Below are 23,243 nucleotides of genomic sequence, written 5' to 3' on the forward strand. Positions count from 1 at the left end.
CTGGATGTTCCACCTAGTCAAGGCAACCCTCACACTTGAGTGGGTTTTAGTCTTCAAAGAGGATGGGCCAATGTAGTAGGGACCATACATATGTACAGTCAGAAAAACCTAGTGCTCTGGGCCTGAGTTCAAAAGGAGTACAAGGTTGGTCAGTGAAATTTTATCAGGAGACCCTCAGTGCAAACATAAGTGGTTGGCCCTTATAGTGGTTGTGCTGGGCTGTAGAGTCTGTTTGGTCTAGCCAGACTTTTCATCATACAAACACAGTGTGAGAAAAATATTTCAATATTGATTCAAATAGTTTCAATGTGAAAAATAAGAACTTTATTAGTGGACTTCCTTTTTACTTCATAATACTATTTTGTTTTATGTGAAATTACTTGTTAGGAACAAATCTGGTAGTCATGTGTGTTTCCCTTCTATATTTGAGGTGTTAATATGTTGTGAAATCTGTCTGCTTGAGGCAAAGTTCAGTTGATTGAAGGTAGCTTCTTTTGTAAAATCAAAAAGACTACCAAGATCCATTCTTGGGTACCCAAAACCCTCTCCTAAAATATTCCTTACTACTGAATGTGATTTAGCCTTCTGTGAAAATGGGAGTGTTTTCTTCTAACTGAATTAGTCATTATTGTTAATTAAAACAAAGTATGCCTATTCAGTATTGCACAGACTGTAGGCCTGGTAATAACAGAGAATAAGACAGAAGCTTTTAAGACAGGAACATATTTTGTACATAGAGACTTGAAAGAGGGAGAAAGAGCATGTAGCATTGGAAAGATTAGACAATGTGTAATGTTTTTGAGTTGGTAGAAATGTTAAAAGGAAGAATGATGGACTGTGCCAGTGCTGCCAGGGGTGATTAGACTTCACAACTACTGAAGGACAATGGCCTGCATTGTAGCCAGAGAGGACAGAGTCTATGGCTTTCTTTGTCTCAACTTCAAACCTTATCATCAGACCCAAATCTCTCATTCTTCAGGAAGCTAAGTTCTATACCTGCATTTCTGTACAGGAGATTGAAAGCTGTACATACCATTGCTAAATGGTTTGTATTTATTCAATTTAAGCTTACCTTGCTTCTAGCTGCCATTTTGACTGGGTTCCTCCTCTCTTGTTTCGCCTTGAAAGATTTGTTTCTTTAACTGAGCCAGAAGATCCTGGACAGGAGGGATGCTGTCTTTTTTATTAGCATCTCCCCCACCATACAGGATTTGACCATGATAAACACCAGACAACTGGCAGCTACCCTGATCCTTTCGTTCCATTAATATTCCTTTAACTGGAGACTAATTCTTTGTAGGCTGTGCCCACAAACTGTAGACTCCCCAAAGGAATCCATTTTAATAGCTGGGTGGTGGTGGCACACTCCTTTAATCCCAGCAGAGGTAGGCAGATTTCTGAGTTCGAGGCCAGCCTGGTTTACAGAGTGCGTTCCAGGACAGCCAGGGCTACACAGAGAAACCCTGTCTTGAAAAAAACAAAACATTATAATTAATAACTTTGTCATTGAGTCAGGACATAAATAGACCCAATCAGTGTGGCTCTGATCCCCAAACAGAAGTCACAAGTCAATTATTGTCCTTTCTTCTCATTGTTTTCTTCCTTGTCTTTACACTGTGGGACTATTAATCACCACCTGTACCAGTTCCTCATCCTAGTGTGCGCTCAGATGCATCTGTGTTCTTTGTCTCTGTGCCTCTGGTTCACACTTTCATCTGTACACATTGATAGTTTTTTTTTCTGGTATTTCTGTCACAACTTCATCAAATTTATAATTCTTTTCTCTATCCCAAATTTCTCACTCATTCTCTCCTGAGAAAGGGAAAGGGATGTCTTTAAATGTGCCTTTAAAAAGGCCCTGTCTGATCTGGCTTGCCTTCTCTCTTTAGGTATTATAACGTCCCCAAATGTGTACAGCACTCCTCCTCTGTAGCTTTGGATATGGTTTTCTTTCCACTAAATTTGTTCTTTCTGCATTTAGAAAATTCATCTTGAAAGGTCTAAAGGCAAGCAATCTGATTTAGGAAACAGTTTTAGTCATTTCTTTTTTGTCTTTGATTATGTGTGCTCTAAAGTGATATACATATAATTGAACTTGAATTGTATGGGAATGTGCTGATAGATCATATATAAAAAACTGCTCTAGGCCATACCTTTCCTTACCACATGGATTGTGTCAGTAGCTAACATAATATTTGGTAAACATAATTTTCTTATCTTTTTTTCCACCAAAATCTCTCTCTGGTCATTTATAAGACTAAGGACCTGGAAAAAATAAAATTTAAAAATCCTTCTATCCAAATGATCTTTAGTTAGTTAGCCCAGCTTTTCATTGTTTCATTGTTTCGGCAAATCTTTGCTCAAATATAATTTTCTTAGTGAGACTTTCCTTCCTAGGTTATTTAAAATCCAATATTTTTTCCCATCACACCTCCTTTTTCTGATCGATCACCTTTAGAATACATTTATCCTTAAATATCCTCCACAATCTACTAATGTGTTTTGTCCATTGCCTCTCTTCACTGTTTACAACTAAAATAGATAGTGCTTAATAGAGGAAGTGATTATATAAAGTTTATCTGAAGAGAATACAACCATAACTTGGTATGAAATTAAAATAATACATGTAAATGTTTTAAAATGTAGAATGATCATTGAAATACCAGGACTCAAGTAATTTTGCTCTCTGTATGTTTACAAATTTTAAACTTACCAAAAAAATTTCCCAAGAAGTCAGAATACTTTGTTTATATATTTTAATGTGACATGTCTGGCACCAAAAGTGATGTCTAGCCTACAGCTGACTCTCAAGGAATATCTGTGGCTTGAAAGAACTTCCATGTGTGAAGAGTGAACAGTGAAAGGTTCTGAGGAATCATTTTATCAATCAGATTTCTATCATATCAGTCAGTGACACTTACTTGGTAGCCACACTCAGATCAGTATACAGTCAGACACTCAGAACTACAGGGTGACACACAACAGTGAGAGGGCAGTGGAGCTGATGTGAAGGAAAGAAGTTGCTTGAATCTAAAATAGAAATAACCATCAGGGACCTGTAATTGATCCACCACACATGCCAATGAATGGGGCAAAGTCTTCATCCTTTGTCTCAGGAAAGCACATTTAGATAAGGGGAAGTGGTCCAGGCCACAGTGAAAAGTATGGAAGTAAGCATTCTTCTCCTTCCTCTTGGTTCTTCTTTGGCAACCTACACCTCCTCTTCTCATCCCTGGAGATGTCTGGGATATATTGAAGCACAAAATACTGAAAACACTTATATTTATCTTAATGATGTTTGACCAAGGTCTGCAGATTATTCCACTGAAGTCAAGCTCAGGTTTATTGCTTGTATAATTTAATTAAGGACTGACTTGGAATATCAACCACTGGAAAGTACTGAAAGGAGATCAAGTCTTCCTCAAGTGCAACTGGAAATCATGACCTTGTGGGATCATAGGGTCATCAATAAAATAGTTCTGATTGATGCAGGCTTGCTAGCTTGCTGAAGAGTTTCTCTTCCAATTTAAGCTATAAGTTTGGAGACAAATTTTATCAGAAATCCCTAAAATCTACCTGTTTCTTTCTGATTATACCAAATGAAGTCCTTAAGGAACCACACAGAGAAGTCCATACCTTCCAAACCTGGGTCACTCAGGAGGAATCAGACATTGACTGGAAGAAGATGAATGGCAGGGCTCTTTATTCCCAAAGACTTTGATTCAGGGGGTGGGGGAGAAATATAAGCAAGAAGTATTTGTCCCGGTGATCAGTATTCTGATAGGATCAAAGGTCATTGGACTTTAACACTAGTGATCACATTAGCAAACTCCCTAATTCTGCCCCAACAATAAGGAAGTGGCCCTGAAATGGCTTTGGTAGCAATAGGCATAATGCTTCCTGCTTCCCACCATCCAAGGAAGATACACAGGTGGGCCCAGAGAGTCTCACTCACCCTATTAACGCAGTCCAGGTATGCTTAGGACATGGCAAATCATCAAAGGCTTACAGTTGGAGCATAGATGTTACTGCAAACTCAAATGTCAAATCTCTGTAAAAATACTCATGGCCCTTGGCTGTGCTGGTGGATACTACATGGGTCTTGAGTCCTAGTAATCAGCACCTTAGGATATAGGCTAGATTGGCCACTTCCCACCTCACCAAGGAAAAATCATCTTCATACTGCTTTGGTCTGAAGAACCTTCCCACTCTGCCACAACAAGATAGCATAAATCATACCCTGGTATGTTTGGAAAAGAAACAGATGAGAAGGAAAAAAAAAATCTGGAAAATTTCTTGAAAGCATCACAGTTCCATCAGTCTTTGTGAGAAAATAAGATAAATCATAGAAAGATAAAGTAGATGCTCTCTTTGCATCGGTGTATGCTAAGAATGGACACTTCTGCCCTCTCTGTGCACCTCTGACGCTTCAGTGCAGTAAGCATGTGAAGGCTACCCTGGGATTTTAGAGATTCCTAATGCAAGGAAATTTATGCACTGAGAATTGATGTCAGACACTTAGGCAAAAATTAACTCACCTGACTCAAAGCAATGGCCAAGGAGGGCAGACGATTTACAGAGGCAGACAGGAGTGGCCAGGGTGTGGTAATGAGGTGTGAAGACTGCTTACCTTTCAAGTCTCTTAGTCTGTAAGGCTTGAGAAAGTAAGCCATTGTTTTTAGAGACAGAAACATAGTATTATCTGCATCAATTCCAATCTGGGACACAGAAATGGTAATTTGGAAAAGAGATTAGGCTTCAATATTCAACCCCAAAGGAACATGTGTATATGTATATGTGCTTGTATATATGTATATGTGTATCTAGTGTTTTATAAATTAATTCCTGTTTGGGAAATTCAAATAACAAGAAAATGGATCCACACCAGCCCAGTGAAAGCAAGCTATAGTAATATCCATCCTTCTATCATATCAAACAGATGAGGTTAAAATGTCTTCCTCCTGGGGCTGGAGATGTGATATTGAGTGTTTGGTTTTTTGGTTTTTTTTTTTAAATCACTAATGCATATTTGCTGCTGCCTTCAGGTCAAGCTAGTTGCTCATTCTCACTTCAGTACCTAATACTCAATAGAAGTCCATCTCAGGTCAATGTTACAATTTCCTATACACAATTTAGTGACCACTTAGGAAATCTAGTCAAACTGGGAGGGTTATAGTGAGTAGCAATAGGGTAACAAGTACAAGATGATTAAAATTTTAGGGGAAAGGAGAATAAGACTTAATGAAGCACACTTGCTTTGCAAGAATGCAAAGGTTTAGCACAGGGGCAAGGTAGAGCACCCTTACCAAATACACTTACAATTATATGTCCTATTCTTCATCTATCCACCACTAAGAAGTAAGTGCAAGGTTCATGTCAGAAAGAAGTCTAAGTCCACCAAAGAAGAGAAGGCTAGTATAGTAGGAAGAACCTCTGGAAGCAAGAAAGGATTATACAGAGAAATAGCTGCTTCTTATGATCTGGGATGATTTTGGGAAAAAAAAAAAAACAGAAGAATAAAGTGAGGTAAGTAGCTATGAAAGTTCCCTCACTTCTCTACAATAGAATCTAAAAAGAGGGTTGGTGGTGTGTGATAAACATCTAAACAGCTTTTCAGGGTAAATGCCAAGCCTGCATCTACTCAGATCTCAAGACAGTGAGCTTTGCAGCGTAAGGCTATACAACCTATATACAACTTGAAATACCTCTGCACAGCATCTAACATGTTACAAGGACCATAGAGTTGAGGTGGCAGGGGTAGTGGTTTGATTCATGATCCTGAGTAAAAATTCATACCTTTCAGTGCAGGTCTAGAATACAGGAAACACAGAGTCTACTGTATCTTCAATAGGGAGGTAGTAATCCCAACAGTGGCAGAGCTGAGAACTGTAAGGCTCGGATGAGGAGTCCTGTGATAACATAGGTCTGGGTCTAAGACTATAATGCTGAATGACAGGAGAAAGTGAGGATAGGAAAATAGCATCACATATAAAAAGCAGCTCTGACAAGATGCATTTCAGCAAGGCTCTGATCCATCTAAATGTGTGTGAACCTGAGACATCCCTCTCTAAAGGGAAAAATGAGATATTAACACGTCTCTTCAAGATAGACTAAGTTATTATTAAAACTGTGGAAGAAAAGAAAGAGGGAATATCCTTAAGAGGTTGAGTTGGTGCCTAAAAGGGTCACTGAATTATAACAGTAGACTCGATTTACTGGGTAATATCAAACACTCTCATGCGTGCACACACACACACACACACACACACCTTTTTCTGAGATGCAGCTGGCTTGTGTGGAATAGAGGATAAGCTGTGGAAATATTTTTAATTGACCATCTCTTTTAGTAAATTGTATCTAAACGAAATAGGAGGAGATATTTTATAACTCTGGCATTCTGTACAGTAAATTAATAAGGAAATCGTGTCCAAAGGCCAATTAACAAGAAAACTCTTTTATTGATATAAAAGCAAAACAAATTTTTCATGAATTTCTAATACCTGTTTTATTCTATCAATTGGATATACTCGAGTTCAAAAATCACTTCTGTTGATGCCGTCACTGTCGTTATCCTCTCTGTAGCAGCAATCCTGTGAGACCACAAGTCTCAATGAAATATCCTTCCTCAAATGGGTAAAGCAACCCGAATAATGCACTGCATCTCAATTAAAGCTAAGTAAGTTCTTATTCTCCACTAAGCATTCCGACACTGCACCAATTGCACCATCGGGCTGGTGATATTGATAAGTATTGATGTGAAGTCATCACATCTGCTTCCAAAATGTTATCAAATAAGGAAAAACTAAACCAGAATCAGATTTATATTCAGCCCAGTGATGAAATACCTTCCTGTGTAGACGGGGCAATTCGTTCTTACATGAACATCTATGGACCACACCACAATTCCCAAACATGAGTAAGTGGCTTTTCAGATTCGAGTCCAAAGCCTAGACTTCCATGGGAGTGAATTTTAGAAGCCATATTAAAGTTTCTGGTTCCAATTTAGCCCATAACTCTCATGTAATACTAGTTAGTCATTTCTTAGCAATTATCCATAAAAAGCACTTAAAATCTATGCCTATGCACTGGAAAAAAATTTTAGTCAGTATCTAATCAATTCAATGGTTACAGATAGGGAGGGTTAAAAAGTCAAATGCCCAGTAATTTTTAAAGCTAAATTGTCCATATTTTCCAAAAAGCTACTCTTCAAACTAAACAAATAGTAGGTATAGTTTCATTTTACCTTTAGCTATGCAGGTATATGTTGTATCTCATACAACATGTAAGTTGAAAGTGAAAAGGGAAAATCAAATTGCAATCCATGATTGTGGTCTAGATGGCTCCAATGCTCGTGTAGATAGATTTTTTGATCCATCCAAATAGCTGGACCACATAGAGATGGTCATGACTTCGTTACTGTTGCTACATTTGAGTCACTAATATAGGAAAGGAAGCTTATCTAATTACCAATTCCCCAAGCCAAGGAAGACTCTCCCCTTCCACTAAATAAAGAGAAAGCCATTCTGATTTGACCTCAGAGAACCAAGTACATGCATACGCCTGACTCCTCAGATCCTCTCTGGATCAGAGGATGGAACAACTATTTGGTTTCAGTCTCATACTTATAATGACAGAAAAGAGAATACAAAAAGTCCATTGTAAATTTGTACAAAAGGTATGCATATATAAATACATATCTATGGGTGTATATAAATTCTAAAGATTATATCCATCTTCATCTTCAAGAGTCAGAGTCCCATACAGTTGACATATTGGCATTCTCTCTCTATTTTTCTCATTTTTAAAATAGTAAGAATCAAGCATGCTACCTTATTAATACTGAATAGCAAGTGCAGGAGCTGAGCTATAGCTATAGAAGGTTGGAGCAATTAGTTTGACGGGACATCAGTAAACAAGATCCTTAGAGTAAATTTACCTATTTTCGTAATGCCTTTTGTCTTGTAAAAATGAAAACTCGAATGTCGCATGGGTCAGTTGAGCTCTCTAAGTAGCAATCTAAGCAGACTCTATAGAAATTTGCATTGTTGTATCTTTTCTTACAATAATTTGGTGTGGGATCTGGCCTACTAGAATTTCATGTAATTATCATTCTAACTAACAGACATCTTGTGTGATTCCACCAGGTTCACAGCATATTAAACTCAGTATGAAATGTGATTGATAAGCTGCATCATCTTTACACAGGACACTATTAAAATATTAATCCCTAGTCAATTGATGGAAAAAGGCATATACACTTAAAGGTGCACAATGATAGCACATTACAGATGTGTGCTTATGGTTAGAGGTATCAAGATTTTTTTTAATACACATAATTAGTTTATTTCTTGTTTGCTCTATTTCTTTTGGAAAAAAAAGTATGTAGGACATTGCCCCCTAGGGTGTGCAGGCTGCTTCTTGGAAGGGGATTATTATTGCATGCCTTGAATGCACTGTGATTCATAAGGCAAGAACATATGAGTTGCTTCAGCACCAAGGAAGTGGAATGAGCATCTAGCACTGCTCAAAACAGAATATCTTATTGCTTTAATAAAATGGGAAATTATTTACTGTAAAAAGAGTGCACCAAATAATGGGGGGAAAGTAATATCTATGTACTTATGTAGAGCTCATTGAAATGATGAACCTTCCTTCAGGGGTCCTGATCCTATTCAGATTTCACATCTAAAACCCATTCTGTAAGAAGGTATTAAGAGCTACAGTTGGATGAGGGCAAGTTAAAGAGATTAATGGACATTCTCCTTCACAGTGCCTTAGCCATTCTGTTGTACAGTGTAGAGCCCTGATACACTAACGGCTTCCTTGGTGGCCCGAAGGACTGAATGCACTCTGTCCTGTTACTAGGAAGTGACTAAGGCACTGGAGAGAATCTGGTTCATTGTTTAATATATTGTATCCAAAGATTATACCTGATCTTCCTAATGATACAACATGGCATGCTTAAACGATGGTCTTCTGTGCTTCATAAAGGACTGGGATGATATCTATGGGCGACTAATTCAACCTTATTAAATTATTTTATAAAGATACAGACTGAGCTTGGAAAACTTTATATGTAACCAAAACATTAGAGGCAATCATTTCTCGGGATAATAACCACATACAACTTGAAACAAGACAGAGCATAGAGGGGAGCTAGTGGCTTGGGAGATGGATATATGTAGGGGTCCCACTTCCCTACACCAAACAGCAGAGTCTAACATAGAGGGACTTATCTGACATTTAAAGAGAGGACAAAAGATTTATCTTCTCTCATGCTTTCCTTTTTCCTTAACATTTCCTATGTGTTCAGGGAGGTTAATTAGGCCAGACTTGGGAAGAAGAAAGATCCCCTTTGCTGTATATCAGATGCAGGCATGGAATCATAACTAAACAAGCTGTAAACCATTTTATCCTGTAAGCATTTACAGATTTAACTTGGAAATTGTTATGTCCTGTCATCCAAATTGCCCAACATCTCCACCAGTCTTTCCCCCAAACACATACAGTACAAGCAAGCACACACAGCACTGCCTCCAGGTGGCAACTGCATGCAGAGAACCACAGGCACTGTTTAAATATTAACCATGTTTTTAATAGATGGCATTCCAGCACATCCATTATTTGTTTTCTGTTGTGGTTGTTTCTGTTATTCACAAAAGAAAAAGGGGAAACATGGGTGTCATCGTTTTATAATAGTCTACTACAGCGTAAAATACAAAAGAACACTTCCGGAAACAGCAGAAGCCAGGCCTACACCACTGACTTCCTCAGCCAGTGGCAACCATTATATCAACAGCTGGAAAGTCAGAAGAACAAGAATATACAGTTTGGAGGACATATCACAGAACTATAGTTTTCTTCTGTATTTGGTACCAATATAATAAGTATATAACAAAGGTGCACTTGTTCTAAAAATAAAACAGAAACATACTAGTTGGTTAGATACTGCATTTTCAGAACTGCACATTACCTAATACTTTTTTTTTTTTTTACATAAAGGTAACTTATGCAATGTATAATGATAAGAAAAAACAATACCACACGCTAATCCAATTGTAGAAAAAAAAGAAGAAAGAAACCAATCAAAACCAAGACAATCACTTTCCAAAACAGCTCCTTCTTTGGTCTGCACAACCAGAGGAAGTAACCATGAAGGTGAGACATATTCAGCACCAGACCTGGCTGGACAGCTCCCGATTTCTCTGAGGCTCAAAACAAAACCAAAAAACAACCCCCAAAACAAAAAAACCAAACCAAACCAAAATGACCACCAGTCAGGTGTACAAATGAGCCCTAATGAGCAGCAAATCAGATAGTATGTTTTTGTTTTCTTTTTCTGTGCTCGGCCAGCGAGTGATATTTCTAAAAGTAAAACTCTAATTCTGCCAGGGGAAAGCAAAAAGTGAGATGATGACTGACTAGAGAGGGGTTACCTGTCCTAAACGTTTTTCTGGGACATTCTATGTGGTCTCTGGTGCTTAATGTAGATGTTGCCTTTATAATATACTATTGCCTGAGCCCAGCTGAAGGTGAGGAAAGGGGAGGGGAGACAAGCTAAAGGAAAAGTGAAAGCCCGTGAGGGAGGGGCAGAAAGGCGACTAAACCTTCACTTGACAGCTATATACAACATCACCGGCCCCCTCCCATCCCTTTGCTTCGGTGTCAATGTCTTAAATATTTGGTAGCTTGTGCGGTTTCTTCTCCTTATTGAGGGGGGCACGGGGTGGGGAGGGAAGATGCAGCCTTCATTAACAATGAGAAATTATGTGATTTGTCATGCGCTTGGACTGTGTTATTAGTAGTATAATAATTACTATAAATATCAGTAAAGTATTATCAGCGTTATTTCTTCCTCTGAGACTTTCCTCGCCCAATATTTACAAATACCGCACAGTGCCTCGGCGGAGGAGAGACAGTGAAAGGGTGGCCAGGTAAGGAAAGAGGGCAGAGAAAACAGGGGCCAAAGGAGAACGGAAAAGGAAGGAAGGAGGAACAAAAGCGAGGACGGTCAAGATGCTGGAGACGAGGAAGGGGTCAGGAGAGGGGCTGCGCAATCAGGACAGTACCACCGTTTGCAAAAGGCCCTCGCCAGGTGTGTCCAAGCAGGAGGAAGCTGCAGGTGCTCCTTGTGGACTGGGGGCTGGCAGTGGAGGTGGAGGCGCACAGGGACCCTGGCACAGGAGACCAGGGGATGAGGAGGAGGAGGAGGAGGAGGAGGAGGAGGAGGAAGTAGCATTGGAGGGGGTGCAGAAGGCGGAGTCCCGGGGCTGCCTCTCCAGTCGGGTTTCTTTTCCATGGGTTGGAGCTTGAACACCTGCCCGAGGCAGCCCCCCACCACCGTGGCTGCCGCTGCAATGATCTCGCTCGTATTCTTCCTGAGCCCTCTGCATCTTCCGCTTCTTCATCCTACGCTTGTGGATGTGGAAAGTGGAGAGTGACAGCACGAGGAGACAGAAGATGAGAGTGACCAGGACAATCAGCACCAGCGTGGATGAAAAAGACTGGAAGAGCTGCTGTCCCACCTGCGTGATGCAAGTGCCACCACCTGCGCCTGAGCTGCGGAGACCTGCGCTGCTGCCTCCACTGGCGTTGTGGGAAGCAAAGGTCCGGTTCAGGAGACAAGGCGGCAGGGCCAGCCTCAGCTCTTTCGGCGCCCTGGCACTCATCGGCGCTGGGCTGAGAGGGGCCAGGCCCACCAGGCTTCCTCTGTTGGACACACGGTTCCCACCAGCCAAGACGTGGACAGGAACCTACACCACCCCAACTGCTCTTTAGCGCTGGAGGGAGTGAGCTCTCCAGCCAAAGACTGAGGGAGCAACTGCCGGCAAGCAAGCGGGCCAGAGCTAGTGGCCCCAGGGAGATTGTCTCTGGTCTTCTTTGATCCTGTTTCCTTTTCCCCAGGTACAGTGCTGCAAAGAAAACAGGCTTAGTTAGGGTCCGGGCCACTGACAAGGCGAGTGCAGAGAAAGAGAGGGATCTGACACCACTGCCAAGCGGCCCTCAAATGGACTCTGTCATCTCCACAACCCACCGACCCAACCCTACCGCTCCTGGCAGCCCAGGAGAGCCGCGCTAGAAGCTCCGCTGGCTCAGATGGGGTCTGGCGTCGGTACCGCACCGCGGAGACACTGGTTACTCAGCAGAGAAGGCAGCTGCCCTGCCCCCTGCACAACTTTCTAATCGCCACCAACAGCGGCCGCCACAGTGGCTTTCTCTACTTCCCAGAAAGCCAACTGCCCTCTTCTCTGTGTCCTGTGGACCTCCTCTCAGGATCCACTCTTGCCAGCACGCACTCCAAGCAGGCTCCCTGTACGCAGTCCTCCTTCCCCATCCCTCCCTCTCCAAACACTTCCATCCTGGACGTTCAGACCCCCAAGGTCCCCGTCCCAGGGGAATACATCCCACTGCCTCTGTCCCTGGCCACAGCTGACCCGCTGGATCTGGCACACAGGATCATACTCGACCTTTCTCCAGCCTTCTTCCTTGCTACCTTCCTCCCCCTTTCTCCCTATCAAAAGCAGCTGAAACACCCTTCTCAGCGGAGGCACATCCTCCCAAGCGCCCCCCACCCCTCATCTCCCTGAGCCTCCCACTTGATAGTATCCAAAATCCTGTTTCTTTCTTCCAGAGCAGGAACTGAAAGGGGAAGGGTTCCCGCTTGCAAAGTTTGGGGAACCGACCTTGTCTCCAGCCTTCTTCCCCGGGGCCCTAGCCCCAGGGCCCAGAGGCTGTGGCAGAGGACCAAGCCGGAGGACCCGCGGCAGGCAGCACAGCTCCCTTGCCTCTCCCAAAAGGCAGGTGCAAACTGTTGCACTGCGGAGCAGCACGGCAAAGCGCTAGCCTCCACCAGGAAAGGGGCGGGGGCTGAAGCTCTGTCCAGAGGTGCCTGCGCAGGCCGCGGGAGTGGTCTTACCCGCCCTCATCCTGCCACTGGGGCCCCTGGCCATGGAAACCTTCATCCTGACCACTGTCTCTTACCTGGAAGGACCAGCCAGTTGCAGAGAAGGAGCCCCCGGCTTGGCTGCAGTGGCGGCTGCAGAAGGCACGGAGCGCTGGGACCAGAGACAGAGCCGCGCTGCTGCTGCCACCCTCGCCGCCGCCACCGCCACCGCCGCCGCCGCTGCCTTTGCTGCTGCTGCTGCTGCTATGGGGAGCTCAGCTCTTAGCCTATTGCCAGAGAGGCCGGTGACGTCAGGCAGCCACCGCCAGGGCTCCAAGCCACCCCTCAGGCCCCCACCCACCCTCAAAACCAACACCTTGTCCTGGCATAACAGCCTATCCAACACCATTCCCAGTTTCCTGCTGTTCCCCAGCTTTGGGGCTGGGAGGAACAAACCCACCCCCATCCCCACCTCCACCCTGCCAGCAACCCACCTTCATTCAGCACAAGCATTCCTTTGCCTAGGAAGAAGCAGGCTTCAGTTCTTCCATTGCTCTATGCTTCAACCTCAACCGGTCTCCAGGTACAGTTTTTTGCTCCAAGAGAATCTTCTCCCCTGGGGGTACACTTTTTTTTTCTGTTGACTGATCAGAGTCCCTGCTACTCCCCAATCCTATTTTTTCTGCCTCTGGTTCTAAGCATAAACTGCTTATTCTAGGGAGATGGCAAGGACATTTGTCAACACAACTGTGACAGAATCAGAAACAGGAACCTAAATATGCATCAAAGACTGCATCTCTCCACCAGTCTCCAAAGTATGTCATCCCATCTGCTTTTTGATTTCTTCCCCCGCACGCTCATCTTCAGGCCCAGGATCCATTCGGTGTATTGAACACCCCTTCTTTTTCGAGGATCCCACATTCTGAAGACACAAAGCATACATGGGCTTGAAGGGTGGGAAGGGGGAAATTACAAAGAGAAGTGCAGGAACCAATGACCCGTAAAAAATTCTCAACATTGTGTGTACTGCTAGAAAAATGTCCCTTCGTGGATTCTAATTTTTTTGTCAACGTGCTTGATTCTTGATACATTTGCTTTTTCAGTTAAATGCTTACATCTCCTAAAAAGGCTCTTAGCAGCCTGCAAAAAAATCTTATAGAGACCAGTGACTAGTTTGGGATCCTTTCAGAAACAGGAATAGTGTATTCTATTATAGTCACCATCTTCAAAATAGAGTGTGTGTTACTTTATGTGAGTTATTAGGAACGCTGGCTTGGAACACTAACTAAACAGAGTATGGTCTTTAGGGCACTCAACATATTAAAACCCTGCTTTTTTCTTCTCTCCTGTCTTGTTTACCTCCTGTCTTTGAGTCTAGAAAGTGTGCAACATTTTTTCACCGAGTTGGTCAGTCATGGAGTGTGTGTTCCTGCTTCCTAAGGGGAATACTAGCTGCCACTTACTCACTCCTATCAGCTACAGCCGTGAAGTGAGGTCTGATATGAAGAGAAAAAAAGATTTCTCCTTCTGACCCTATGTACTCATCTCCCCCTACTACAAATTCTCATTTTCCTCCTGCTCATGCCATAACTGAATGATACTCCATATTCTTCCCCCACCCCATCTCTGCTTTCATTTATTTGAGCACAAATCATCTGGGGCCTGGGAAGCAGCACAATGTTAAAGCACTTGTGTAAGATGCCAAAGGCCTTGGGTTCTATTCACAGCACTACAAAAAGAAGGAAAGTATCAGTTCTATCTTCATATGTGTCAATAAGAAAAAGAATTCCATTTAAGATAACAGTCCAGTACAGGCTGAAAAATGCACAGTTGCTTCAGACCACAGAGTGATGCCCTTTGACTGCCAAAGTCACACAGTAAATGATGGCCAATGACCTAGATATTTGCATAAGTGTTCCTTCCCAGAAGTAGAGGGCCTGATGCCTGTTAAAGCCACCCTCCACATCGAGTGACTCTGGATTCACTGACCTCAGAGAGTGGTGAGTCTTTGTATGCTTGCTTCACTGTGACCTGTGAGACTTCACAGTGGCTCTTTTGTGGACACTCTCAGCAGAGTCTCATCAACATGTTGCAAAGCAAATCAGGTTTGAATACTCCAGAAAGAGATCTGGCTGTTTAGGAAAACTCTTTAGCAGGGGAGAAAGGTTGTCTTGTAAAAAGAACTCTTTATACGGAATTAACCCTTTATGGTGTGTATTCTAGACTTGGGGCAGTCATTAAGTGTTTCCAGAGGAGCTATATCTCTACAACGTCTGGTTTGGGGGTTATATCAGCACCGGGATTCTTTTTACATGTCATAAATTCAGATTATGTCATGGGACTGCCAGTGTTCTTACTCTTTTGTTACAAATGAGACCATCTGCTATGCTAAGAATGCTTAAGGTGTCGGTGCCTTTTCCCACAACCTGTGAAAGACAAAGTCTCACCCTAAATAGCTTACATCATACTACAGTTCAATGTGACTTGGGAGACAGTGGTATTTAACTGCAAATGATTTAGGCAAATTAAAGACATACATTTTCAAGCCAAAATCCCAGTAAGCCTTTCTATATTTACTCTTCTGGTCTGTAAGTTCATGAATTTTGTGCTGAAACCAAATAGTATAAACTGGGGTGGTATGATTCAACCCCAAGGAATAGTGGGGGTGGGGGAAATATGCTCTTGGTTAGAGGATCTTGACCTCTCTGGATGGCTGGACAATTTTGCTGCATGTGGTTCCACTCAAGACTTCCATGCAATAGCTGCCAGTTGTTTAGCTTATACTCCTTAAGACTGGAGAACCAAAGAGCATCTGAGGCTTTCAGACTCTTCGCTTGATGGGAAATCCTCTCTGGGCTCAAGCATATTTCATAGAGTCAGAAATATATTATAACACAAGTTTAAATTAGGGATTTCTATCTAGCCTAGAAAGAAGGACCCCACAGGCACCTGTACATCCATCAAAGATTCTCAGGGTGGGTAATAACAATTATTATATTTATTATTTTACTTGTAAAACAGTAAGATCCGGGCTGTGTTAAGCTCTGCATATTAACATTTATCCTTACTACAACCCTACAAAGCTATTGTTACCAGAATCAAATCTCTTTATTTATCCATTTACTATTTATTTATTCAACAAAGGTGTCTGAAGGGCTGGAGGTACATCTCATAGCACCTGCCTGGCATGCTCATAGCCTTGGATTTGCTCCCCAGCACTGTAGGAAACTGAGTGTGGTATTGTTTGCCTATAATCCTAGTGCTTAGGTGGTAGGATCAGAAGTTCAAGGTCACCCCAGCCACTTAAGGAGTATAAGACCAGCTACAAAATACCCTGTCCCAAAAATAAATAAAATATTTGCTAGAGGGTCAAGGACATCCCAAGATAAGCTAAAGAATTATCTAACCTGGGCCCATAGGAGCTTACAGAGACTGAACCACGAATCAGGGAGCATGTATAGACTAAGCTATGGCCCTCTGCATATTTTTGCAGCTTGGTTTTCATGTGAGACTCCTAACAGCAGAAATGGGAGCCTTCTCTGACTCTTTTGTTTACTTTTAGAACCTTTCCTCCCTACTGGGATGCCTCTCCTAGCCTCACTAGGAGAAGACGCACCTAGTCTTACTGCAACTGGATATGCCAAGACTGGTTGATACCCACAGGAAACTACCTGTTTTCTGAAGAGAAAGGGAAGAGGAATGGATGGGGGAAAGGGATGTGGGGAGAAGGACTGGGAAGAGAGGAGGGAGGGGAAACAGTGATTGGTATGTAAAGTAAATGAATAAATGAATTAATTAAGAAAAAAGGAAATGCAAATCTGAAGGACTATTTGAGTATATAGTATATTTGAGGATACTTAGGTTCAGAATTATTTTTGTAACTGTTTTTATTTTACCTGTATAAGTATTTAGTCTGCATGTATGTCTGTGTACCACCTGAGTCCCTGATGCCTTTGGAAGTCAGAAGAGAGGGCATCAGATCCTCTGGAACTAGAGCAACAATTGCAAAAATGGTTGTGAGCTGTGAGGGCATCAGATCCTCTGGAACTAGAGCGACAATAGCAGAAATAGGTGCTAGACAGAACCCAGGTCCTCTGGAAGAGCAGCCAGTGCTCTTTACCACGGAGCCATCTTCCTACCCTCCTGAGAATGCTTTGTAATACCTCATCCTTCTGTGTTATATCTTCCTCATTCTCTTTATCTCTCCACCTCTCTTCACATATTTATCTTTATTTCTGCTTTTATTTACCTGTGTTTCTAACTATTCCTCATTGAGCTAAATAGAAAGCACCAGAGAAGAGAGGGGGTAAAAGTGTTAGAGCTAGAAGACGGGACATAGAAAGTTCTTTTTGTTTGGGCCCCCACTTTCTGCAGCAGTCCACAGACCTCCACAGACTCCCATGGACGAGGAGTTTAGTCTGGAAGCCACTGCACCGCGTTAGGTCACTTAGGTCATTATGGACTCTTGCTCCATATGCATGACAAAAGCCTCCTCGCTGTCCAGTGAAGTCACCAGAGACTGTGCAGATGATTCTGTCATTTTGTCTATTCTTATCTCTTCTGCTCTTCCTTCTGAACACCTACAGAGATATATCTGTATGGTATCACGTTACCATTGAATCAACTACTCATCCAGCAGTAATAAATTAACCAATTGCTAAACATGACACACAGTGAAGTTCTTGGTTTTGTTTAGTCAATTTAGGTCTTTTCCAATTCAATTTTCCTGCCTGTAAATTGAAGATAGGAATGATAATAATAATATTCTCCTTTTAGGACTATTTTAAGTACCAAACACACAGCAAGCATTTTAAAAAGAGTAGTGTTTACATTATAAAGAAAATAATAAACATTGGTGTTTTATCCTGGGCAATAGAAATGTTATGTTGTTTTAGATATCAAAACATAGGAAAATATTCATTTTGAGTTTTAGAATCCTTTGTGTAAGGGTGACTAGAGATGAGAGGACTGAAAATAATATATAATGTTATATAATATTAGAACATATGATGGTGGTGGTAGTAGTGATGAAGAATGATGCACAGCCATGGGCCTGAGATATGAATCTTAGGGATTCAATGCTAGGGGGTGCACCACAGCATCTTCCAATGTCAGTAGTCAATAGGAATTGAGATACTGATTCACAGTAGAATGAACCTATGGTAAGAAATATATCATCTCCATACTGTGAGCACTTCTCCAAGCACATAGTAAGTTATTACCTAGTAGTATTTAAACTGGAGGAAATACATTCTTAAGAGTACATTTTAGAAGTACCCAGGAGGATACAGTGTATATATACTTTTAAGGAAAGTATTTCCAGTCTTCCACCCCTGTGCTACCTTTTCTACCTACATGCATCTATTTGGGGTTAAATTTTATATTTTGTTGCCCCGCTCACTTCTCTTATTTTACAAAAGGTGGACTTGTCTTATCAACCATCAATCTTAACTCTTAACTAGCAGAGACACAATAACAGGAATAGCAGGAGCACAAAAACAGAAGACTAAAACCAACCAAACAACCAAACAACAACACAATATGTAACAAGTTCTTGAAGGAATTATACTTGAGATCATGTAGGGGACAAATTCATTTTAAGAGTATATGCCTTATCTGTCTATACATTCATTTATTTTGAAATTGAAAGGTAGCTTGTCATTGAGATGAAAATATTGTGGTTCATTTAAGTGGAAAAATTAACCCCTTTTCTCTTGAAGAAAAAAAAATAAAAGCAGCCCTGGCTAGACTGCTTCTATTGATTATTTGAAATGGATTTTCCCACCAGTATTGGAGACAGTCTATAAGGTGAATGAGTTTCACATATTGCTCTAACTGGTAAAATAGGTACCATATAGGCTATGGAATATATTAGAAACCACATCCTTTGCAACTACTACATTTATGTATAAGGGTTTCACATGGAAGCTTAAAATATGCACAAAGAGGTCTACTATGTTCCCAACTTTGTTCAGAGAGCACACAGAAAAACATGCTTTGTGGATTACTTTTGAAGAATATGCCTCTTGGTTGATCCACCTGGAAGGTCTCAGATATGAACTAGATTCCTCAGGGGTGTCAAACAGCTTACTGGGTGGAAATTTGAACCAAGTGGTTTCTGTAACTTAAAAATGCACAAAAAAACATGACTTTAGGTCAAAGTCAAATAACTCAAAATACGTTCCCTTTCTGTTTTACATGAGTATTTGTGTACAATTGTGGGTATGTGCAGGAGAGTACAGGTGTGATGTGTGGGTACATTCATATGTGTGTGTACATTCATGTATGTGTATATTCATGTAAGTGTGTACATCCATATGCATATGTGTATATGGAGCAGAGAGAGAAGGGGGAGACGATGCACGGGCCAGAGGTCAACCTCAGCTGTTATTTCTCAGGAGCTGGTAAGGTTTTTCACTGCAACCCAAGGGCTTGCCCATCAGGGTAGGCTAGCTGGCCACTGAGTCCCAGGAATGAACTAAGTCTCTGCCTAACCAATGCTGGGATTGCAAATGCATACCACCATACACAAAACTGTGTGTGCTCCTCAAGCTTGTGTGGCAGGCACCTTATGAACTAAGCTGTCTTCCCAGTCTCCTATTTCATCTCTTTATACCTCAAAAGTTCTCTGATAAAGTCTCAGAGCCAATTACATCTGGACATAAGAACATCAAGATTTTTTCATGCTATGTTGTCCTTAGAAGTTTGTACATTAAACAAATACCTACTGTGCAGCTACTGTGTGGCACAAATTATGCTGTGAGAGACCATAGGGAAGTCTCTAAAATCAAGTATTTATATCCTAGTCACACACATACTTATAATCTGTTTATCTGCCCAAGTACAAAGAATTTCTTCATTCCTTAAGTTTTCAATTAAATATCCTGTAAAGCAACACTTATATCCAAGAATAGAAAACATCAACTAAGCCAATGGAGGCAGATGGGTAAAAATAGATGGACTGACAGATGTCAAATAATCAATAAAATCTTTGTGACCCATAGTTATGGGGGCTCTGGATTGTGATCAGAAACCCAGTAACATATGTTTCTTTCAAGTGCTGTGAATTGTGAATCTGCTATTCATGAGACAGAAAACTAGACATACTTTCACCATGCACAAAGGATATGCCTAGACCAAGTGTTACTGAAATTTTGAATCAAATAAAATTTTTGGTTATAAAAGCCTGTCTTGTGCACTGTAGGGTATTATAATAAGCAGACTTCTAAAGATGGTTTCCCAAGGTTAAATCCAATGGTTACTCAGAAACAAAAACAAAAACAAAAAACCAATCTAGGTATTGCTGTGAGAAAATTCCTGTAGGTATAATTAAAGGACAGAATATTTAACTGTAAGAAACAAATAATTCAGATAAGGCTCTTGCAAAGAAGGGATTTGTCCCTTACTAGCAACGCGAGAGTAAGTCAGTGATTCAAGGCATGTGGATATTCAATGCTTCACTTTTGATTTACAAAATGTAGAGAGCCAGAAGCAAGTTCATATGGGTATGGCTTAAGTGAGGGCAAAGCCTGTGGGTAACAACCAGAGAGAAGTGGGGATTGATCACATCTTCAAAAAACTGAATTCTGTTCTGTCAACAACCTGGAAAACATGAGATAGATTCTTCAAGAGAGTCCCCAGGTAAGAGGCCAGCTTGGCTGACACCTGGATTCTGTGTTTCTGCGCCATGAGACCCTAAGCAGAAAGATTAATATAGATTGACTTCTGCCATTCTGTCAGACTTCTGATTGAGAGAACCAAGAAGTAACACATAGGTGTTGGTCTTGCTGTTAAGTCGGGTAATTGCTTAGACAGCAGGAGGAAGCTGTTGCAGACATTTACCCGACTGATCTACCCACTAAATCCCCTTCTCTAGTGTGACAGCCTAAGATATGTCTAAATGGTAATGGAAGGGGGCATAAAGCCACCCCTGGTTGAAAACCACTAGTCTAGACATACATTTTGTCCCTATAGAGTTGCTATAGATGTCTAATGCAAGAAATTGATATCTCAGTCTCTACCCATATCTCATTAAGATTTTATTTACTGTTTTCGACAAGTTGAGTTTAACCAAGATAGACTCTAATATGGAAAGAAACACACACACACACACACACAAACAGCATCTGGAACAAAAAGGGAAAAATTGTTAAGTCCAAGAATCAATCAAGAGGGTTTGGAGAACAAATAATTCTAACATAAATTATTTACAGCCATTAAAAATGAAAGTTTAGCCGGGCAGTGGTGGCACACGCCTTTAATCCCAGCACTCGGGAGGCAGAGGCAGGCGGATTTCTGAGTTCGAGGCCAGCCTGGTCTACAAAGTGAGTTCCAGGACAGCCAGGGCTACACAGAGAAACCCTGTCTCGAAAACAAAACAAAATAAAAGCTTATGCTAAAAAGGGAGAACTGAGCTTCCAAGGTTTGAATGTAGCTTTAGACACTGTACATTCTGTGCTCTTTTTTTTTAAATATGGTGTTGGCGATTGAAGTCAGGACCTGTGCATGCTACATGAGCTCTTTAATAGCAGGGTATAGTCTTATACCCTGTAAAATATTTCCTGGATTATGAAAGAACATAGCAAAAGAGAAACATTTACTTTGGGTCAGAGATATTATGGCTCTTATACAATGAACTACTGACAAACACTGTGACATCATGTGGCTTGCTCTACATTGTAGACAGTCATGAGAGTTCCTTCTGCTGAGTTCTTTTGTAAAAAGTAAATATCCCTGCATTTAGAACCAAAAAGTAAATCCCAATGCCCCCCTTGTTTACAATATCATCAAGTAGAGCTTGGTATCACTGTACTTTCAACCAATTACATCATAGAACTATTTTCTCAGCTATTGGAAGAAAAGTTGGCAGGCACAATGATCTTTCATCTCAAAGATCGGCCTCTATTTTAAAACTACAAATATAATATCTAATAATTTTAAGAATATCTTCAAATTTGGGCTACTTTAACAGAATGCTTGGAGCATGTAATGAAATAATATTTGTGGGTTTTTTTTTTCTCTATTCCTCTAAGCCTGTCACCCACCCATAAATTTCTAGGCAGACTCCTGAATCTCTGGATTGAATGCAGTAAAGACAAAAAGGTAAGGGAGTCAAAAACCTTGACTAAGATTGGATTTGTTCCATGATGTCTTTCTACTTCTGTACCTGAAAGATGTTTCGCTTGAATCTAGATGGACAACTTCCTCATTGGCTAGTTCATATTCACTCATTTTCTCAGTTGTCACAAGCAGTGACTATTCCTTCACTGTGTAGGAATCTACAATTTTCTTTCACTCCTTGCTATTTAGTCCTTTGAGAAAAATCTAGGAATGAAGGTTCAACAGCTATCTAAGAAATCTGTTTCCACATGAGAGGAAAGAGGACAGCACATACTCTCACCACCTTCATCTCATTTCTTCTTCACTTCCCAAGGTTTGAGAAACTCCCTGCAGCAGAGAATACTTAATCCCCAAAGGCTTTCCTACTACATTAAGTGGAGGTAATGGAAGAACATCCTCAGATCAAAGACCCTCTCTTCTCTCTTTGAGTCTTCACTGTTGAACCAACACTCTAGAAACATGCATTTGAGTATGTTCTCCATGATTCTGTCAGAACATATTAGTCTTATAACTCCTCTGTTAGTGATAACTTTTTTTCTTAGATCAGATAATATATTTTCCAAAGAATCCAACTTGTGTTTTGACTGTAGTTACTGTGCTAGAATCAATAAGAGTATTGTGAGTAAATCTTAAAAACAGGTAGCATTTGATAATAAAAACAAGTAGCATTTGATAAGATGCCTGTCTTTGGGAAGATTCCTCATACTTTCTACAGGACCCTGCCATGCTATTGTTGTGGACAGATATCTGAGTTTGGTGGCCCACTGGGTTTTCCAAATTCTTCCATCCAGGAACAATAAATCAAACAAGGATGCACATATAATAAATAGTAGAAGCAGTGTCTGGTGATGTACTTTACTTCTAGGCTGAAGACATGTTTCAGCTAGTAAAATGCTGGCCAGACAATTATAAGCAGCTGAGTTTGATCTATAGCACCCATTTTTTTTTTCAAAAAATGTCAGACATAATGGTATGAACTGTTAGTCTCTAAGGTTCCCTGGCCAGCCCACCTAGCCTGCTTGTCAAGCTCCAGGCCAGTGAGAGCCTTGTCTCAAAAAATCAGATGGACTCTCAGCCACTTCTCAGGAACGGCACCAAGATTGACCTTTGGCTCCTACAAGTACCCTCAAATATAGCTGCACATGACACACACATACATGCACACGCAACCTACAAGTACCCTCAAATATAGCTGCACATGAACACACACATACATGCACACGCAACCTACAAGTACCCT

General features: G+C 41.2%; 1 protein-coding gene and 1 long non-coding RNA gene across 5 annotated transcripts in view; one reads left to right on the top strand and one right to left on the bottom strand.

The window, feature by feature from the left end:
* Positions 1-6,428: 6,428 nt before the first annotated feature.
* C9H11orf87 (chromosome 9 C11orf87 homolog) lies at positions 6,429-13,680 on the bottom strand. 4 transcript variants are annotated; one of them, XM_021173362.1, is made up of 2 exons: positions 12,982-13,175; positions 6,429-11,912 (listed from the first exon to the last, which is right to left on the bottom strand). In XM_021173362.1, exon 2 carries the CDS (start codon positions 11,667-11,669, stop codon positions 11,058-11,060), a length of 612 nt encoding a protein of 203 aa, XP_021029021.1. In that variant the 5' UTR covers positions 11,670-11,912; positions 12,982-13,175; the 3' UTR covers positions 6,429-11,057. The 4 variants fall into 4 exon arrangements, with proteins under 4 accessions (XP_021029021.1, XP_021029019.1, XP_029336903.1 ...); XM_021173360.1 differs by lacking the exon at positions 12,982-13,175 and adding an exon at positions 12,684-12,836; XM_029481043.1 differs by lacking the exon at positions 12,982-13,175 and adding an exon at positions 13,378-13,680 and having other exon boundaries at positions 6,447-11,912.
* LOC110300996 overlaps positions 13,258-23,243 on the top strand; it is a 110,183-nt gene continuing 100,197 nt past the window's right edge. Inside the window, exon 1 of the long non-coding RNA XR_002378653.1 lies at positions 13,258-13,466. This is a non-coding gene — a long non-coding RNA (uncharacterized LOC110300996). The remainder of the gene's footprint in view (positions 13,467-23,243) is intronic.

This window comes from Mus caroli, chromosome 9, assembly GCF_900094665.2.
Source record: "Mus caroli chromosome 9, CAROLI_EIJ_v1.1, whole genome shotgun sequence".
In the NCBI taxonomy this organism is placed as follows: Eukaryota; Metazoa; Chordata; class Mammalia; order Rodentia; family Muridae; genus Mus; species Mus caroli.